The sequence below is a fragment of the Nicotiana tomentosiformis genome, chromosome 1 (genome assembly GCF_000390325.3).
Source record: "Nicotiana tomentosiformis chromosome 1, ASM39032v3, whole genome shotgun sequence".
Lineage (NCBI taxonomy): Eukaryota > Viridiplantae > Streptophyta > Magnoliopsida > Solanales > Solanaceae > Nicotiana > Nicotiana tomentosiformis.
In genome coordinates this window covers 3,470,809-3,476,008 of record NC_090812.1, presented here as the reverse complement: position 1 = coordinate 3,476,008, position 5,200 = coordinate 3,470,809, and the positions used below count along the sequence as shown (strand labels likewise).

General features: G+C 32.6%; 1 protein-coding gene across 11 annotated transcripts; it reads left to right on the top strand.

Moving 5' to 3' along the window:
- The first annotated feature begins 234 nt into the window (after positions 1 to 234).
- On the top strand, positions 235 to 4,904 carry LOC117275048 (uncharacterized). Of its 11 annotated transcripts, none has more exons than XM_070176215.1 (5): positions 235 to 443; positions 2,134 to 2,226; positions 2,354 to 2,510; positions 3,748 to 3,901; positions 4,346 to 4,904. In XM_070176215.1, the coding sequence occupies exons 4-5, from the start codon at positions 3,767 to 3,769 to the stop codon at positions 4,862 to 4,864; spliced, it is 654 nt and encodes a 217-aa protein (XP_070032316.1). In that variant the 5' UTR covers positions 235 to 443; positions 2,134 to 2,226; positions 2,354 to 2,510; positions 3,748 to 3,766; the 3' UTR covers positions 4,865 to 4,904. The 11 variants fall into 11 exon arrangements, 10 of the variants coding, with proteins under 10 accessions (XP_070032316.1, XP_070032327.1, XP_070032332.1 ...); XM_070176226.1 differs by having other exon boundaries at positions 2,104 to 2,226; positions 3,763 to 3,901; XM_070176231.1 differs by having other exon boundaries at positions 2,104 to 2,226; positions 3,758 to 3,901.
- Positions 4,905 to 5,200: the final 296 nt, after the last annotated feature.

Sequence of the window (5,200 nt, the reverse complement as noted above, 5' to 3'; positions counted from 1 at the left end):
TTGGATAGATAATAGCTACTTCTTCAAATTATGTTGAGATAATAGTTATCCATTTTTCTTTCTTTCTAATATACATTCCATATATATCCCATCACCCCAAAACGGTCAGGAGAGAGAACGTGACAAGTGAGGGGAGGAGAGGATTTTTGGGGAGAGAGAGAGAGAGTGGGGGACAATAGAAAAAAAGGAAATTTTCTGCATAAGGGGGGGGGGGGGGGGGGAGGATTTTTCGGACATAATTGGAGATTATAAAAAAAAATCCAGCTTTTTCTTTTGTTTTCTAATTTCAAAAATGTAGATTATCTAAGGCTAGAAACCGAGCCGAGGTCGATTCAAGTTTCGCTTTCGAGGTTCCGTCTGAATCGAGTTCTGACCGTAGCTGTAACTTTGTCTCTGTCCATGTAATTGTTGGATTATTGTTTGTTAATCGAAGGCAATTTCAGGTTTCATTCTTTTCCTCTCTTATTTTACTATTATCGATGTTAATCTTAGTATAATGAAAGTCGTTTAAAATTTGGAAAATAAAAATTCAATTAGTGTTAAAGTTTAGTAATTCTCTTGCTCCTTGTTTGCTTAAAGTATTCGTGCATAATAATTGGAGTTTGAGGCTTTCTATGTGTGACGTGACTTTAGCATGAACATTCGTTATTGTAGTATCTGGCTATCTACAGGCATATTTTGCTTTCCATCTTGTTAGAATCACTTGGTCTTCTCTTACTAGAGTGAAATTGAAATGATGGAGGTATTTTGATATTAAATTAATGGAATTATCTATCTCTATTTCAAATTGTGATATTTGGGTAATTTAAGTGATAGAACAGATTTTCAACATATGTTTTGCTAATTTTTATTTCCTTTCTTTTTTGGAACTTAGCTTGTGATAAAACTCTGTTTTTAAACTCTTCTTTTCTTACCTACTCACTTGAATCCTCACAAAAATTATTTTTCTTTTCTTATTTTGATCATGATAATTTAATGTTGAATTAGTAAAATTTTGGCAGTGTGTTAATAAAATAAAAATATACATGTCTTAGGCCTAATGTTTGCAAGCTCGAGTTACTATTCACTCTTTCGATTTCATCTTTATTTAATGGATTTGATTTGTTAACTTTCTTCTTCCTAGTTAAGAGCTCCTACCAATTTATCATATGAAGTTCAATTTTAATTCGGACGGCAGCGGTTTAGTGAGCTTGAATGATTTTGATGGGGAAGTAACAGTACGTAATTGATTTAAGAAGAGAACATAATTTCTTAAGTTAAGAGTTGGTGTGAGTTAGAAAATCTAAAATGATAAAGAAACTAGCAAAAATGAATAGGCTTAGATATCTATTAACATTTTCTTTAATAGCTTGGTTTAGTCATCATTATTTATGTTTTGTTTACTGTTTTTTTTTTTTTTATAGTTTTGTTTATTTGCCTATTTAAATCCTTTGAATAGTTGCAGTGCTTGTTTGATAGAATGTTTATTTCTATTTCTTTGTTCGTTCCGTTTGATCACAGTTTATGTTTTCTTTTTGTGTGAAACGGGCTGTGGGGGTTGGATATTAAGAATGAAAAGCTGAGTTTATCATGTTAATTGTTTTACTTAATTATTTCAATGATAGGAGCATGCTGGGCCGTCAATTCTTGGGTAGGCAACTTTAGGTTCTTTTCTTTTATTTTGTTCGAGGTGAGAGGTCGTCTCATTTAGTTTATTATTTTTATCCGCGCATGGACGGATCCAGCGTATTGGGTACGTGTTCAACTGAACACATAACTTTCGACAAAAACTGAGCATATATTGTATTAGAGTACTATGAACCCATAAACTAAAAGAGGCTATGTGTTCATTGGTGGCAAACATCATCTTACTTCCGTTCCTTACTTAGAAACCCGAGTTCTATTCCCCACTTTCACTCTATTTTGTATTAGAGTTGTAGGAACCTTTTGTCCTTTTCTTAGTTTGTAACACATCATGGGATCCTTTTGTTCCTTTTCATTAAAGAGTGCTCTTTTCATGTTCCCTAACAGTTATTGACCCATTTAATCATTTAAATATTTTTTACTATACTTCATTGACATAATGGACTTTTATACTCTTTTCAAAAACATAAAAAATCAAAGGGAGTCTTATTCTTCTCGGGCACACAACAGATTAAGAAATTGAAGCTTCTTCAACCCCAAGCTTCTCAAGTTAGAGTTTCAAAAATCAAAGGCCTACAATAAATCTTCTTCTTGATTTTGCTGGTACAAATCTATGGCTCTATGGTTATGATTCTCTATTATGATGTAGTTTATATATTATAAGTTATAATAATGGTACAATTGCTCATTATCTACTTCTTATGGATAAATAATTTTTTTTTGTTTGAAGTTTTTTGTTGGCAATTAGCAAAAAAAATAATTCAAAATCAATTTTGAAGGGAACACTTTGCTTCTTATATATATATATATATATATATATATATATATATATATATATATGACGATCACGAGATTTTTCAAGGCTATTCCAACTCCTCCAAGTTCAGGTACTAGCTCTCCTTTGCCAAGTACTTCTCTATGTCCAATTATTCATGATAATATTAAGCCTTCAAAAGAATTAAACAAAGATGAAATGTTGAATTTAAATCTAAAACCTGATCCTGCTGAAAGAAATCAAATATCAAAATATTCTCCTAATCTACGTGACCGGGTAAGTAGATATTATATTAAAGAAGGACCATGCCAACCTTGTAATCATAAGTTTCCAAAAATAAATTTTGGCGGACTAATGCGTCAATTTAATCCGGAGTGGTTTAACACTTCATATTCGGGTTGGTTAGAATATAATATTAAAGTTGATGCGACATTTTGATTATGTTGCTACTTATTTAAAAATGAGCATGGAGGGCATGGAAAGGTCGGAGATTCTTTCACAAAGAGTGAATTTAAAGCTTGGAATAAAGCTACAAAAAGGCTTAATGCACATATTGGTTAAGTGAATAGTCTTCACAATCGATGTTTCAAAATGATGAGAGATTTAATGAATCAGGAACAATCAATTTTAACCTCTTTTGACAAGCAGTCTGAGAAAGCTAAAAGTGAGTATCGACTTCGGTTGACTGCTTCGATTGATGTGGCAAGATTTCTCTTACAACAATGAATGCCTTTTCGAGGCCACAATGAAGGTGGAACATCTATAAAAAGAGAAAACTTTCTAGAACTCTTGCAATGGTATGTAAATAGAGATGATGAAGTGAAAAAAGCTGTGTTAGAAAAAGCTCTACGAAATAATATGATGATTACTCCAAATATCCAAAAAGAGATTGTGAATGCTTGTGCAAAAGAAACAATGAAAGCAATTGTCGAAGAGATGAATGGAGATTATTTTGGAATAATGGTTGATGAATCTAAGGATGTCTCTCATATGGAACAAATGGCTCTTGTTCTGCGATACGTCAACAAAGAGGGAAAACTTATTGAGTGATTCCTTAGTATTGTTCATGTTAAAGATACAATTGTGTTGTTATTGCAAGAGACAATCTATTATTTACTTTTAGAGCATTTATTAAGTCGATCATAAATACGGGGACAAGGTTATGATGGAGCTAGTAATATGCAAGGAGAAATCAATGGGCTCAAGACGTTAATCTTGAAAGATAATCCTTCAGCTTATTGCGTACATTGCTTTGCTCATCAATTGCAATTAACTCTTGTAGTTGTTGCAAAGAATTGATGTGGATCAATTTTTGATATTGTTGCTAATGTCTTGAATACTATTGGAAGTTCTTTTAAGCGCAGGGAGATGCTCCGAGAGGATCAAGCACAAAAACTAGAGGAATTGCTTATGCTTGGTGAAGTTGATACGGGAAGTGGACAAAATCAAGAACTTAGACTTCAAAGGCTAGGAGATACCCGTTGGGGATCTCATTTTAAGACAGTGCGTAACTTTATTGCATTATTCTCGTCAATTATTCATGTTCTTGAAGTTCTTGCAAGTGAAGGTGCAAATTATCTTAAGAGATCAATGGCAAAAAATCTAGTGAATGACATAAGATCTTTTGAGTTTGTGCAATTATTGTATTTGATGTTAAAAATATTAGCAATTATAAATGACTTAAATATCACTTTGCAAAGAAAAGATCAGAATATTGTAAATGCTATGAAGCTCGTTGGTTTCGCCAAGAGCCAATTGCAATCAATGAGAGAGTCTAAATGAGAATCTTTGATAGCCGATGCCTCTTCATTTTGTGCGAAACATGGTATTGTGATCCCTGAAATGGATAAGAAGTATCATCTTGGAAAGTCAAAGTGTAGGAGTTCAAGTGTGATATACTTTCATCATTTGCGTGTAGATAATTTTAATGTTGTCATTGATTTGCAGCTTTCAAAACTTAATAGTCGTTTTGATGCAGTGAATAGTGATCTACTTCTTGGTATGGCTAGTTTGAGTCCGGATAATTCTTTTACAAATTATGATAAAGAAAGAATTATGAACCTTGCTAAACTTTATCCTCATGAGTATAGTATTTTCAAGCTTGAAGATCTTAGCTACGAGCTTGGCAACTATATTCTTTATGTAAGAGAAGACCGTGATTTCTCTAGCTTGAAAGGGCTTGGAGATCTTTCAGAAATACTAGTTGAAACAGAGCTGCACAAGACTTGGGGACTTGTTTATTTGCTTATGAAGTTGAGTTTGATATTGCTTGTCGCTACTGCAATGGTAGAAAGAGCTTTTTCTTCAATGAAATACATCAAAAATGACTTGCAGAGCAGAATTGGTGATGGGTTTATAAATGACTATTTAGTTTGTTATATAGAAGATGAAGTATTTGAAATTGTACCTAATGATGCGATCATTGATCGTTTTCAAAACATGACAAGTCGTCGGGCACAATTGTAATTGTGATATTTACTAAATATATGTTATGTTTAGTGGTTCAGTACTTTTTGAATATATTGAATATTACACTCGTACATGGTTCAGTTATTATTGTATAGTATTTTGAGGTTTGTCCAAGAATATTAAATCTTGAACCCGTAAAATTAAATTTCTGAATTCGCCTTTGACATTTGATAGATTCATATGAAATATTGATATCAACTTCATCTTAGCATCCTAGGAAATATTGATATCAACTTCATCTAATGAACTTACGCATTAAACTGAAAGAACCAATGATGAGAAAACAATGAATTGGATACCCAATGTAGGCATGTAATTTTGACCCTCCCCGAA

Bases quoted from the DNA above. Each gene is read 5' to 3' on its own strand.
- LOC117275048 (XM_070176221.1), top strand. From the start codon at position 3,767: ATGCTCCGAGAGGATCAAGCACAAAAACTAGAGGAATTGCTTATGCTT. The intron at 3,902-4,345 runs GTGCGTAACTTT...ATTGATTTGCAG, and splicing joins GGGGATCTCATTTTAAGACA to CTTTCAAAACTTAATAGTCG.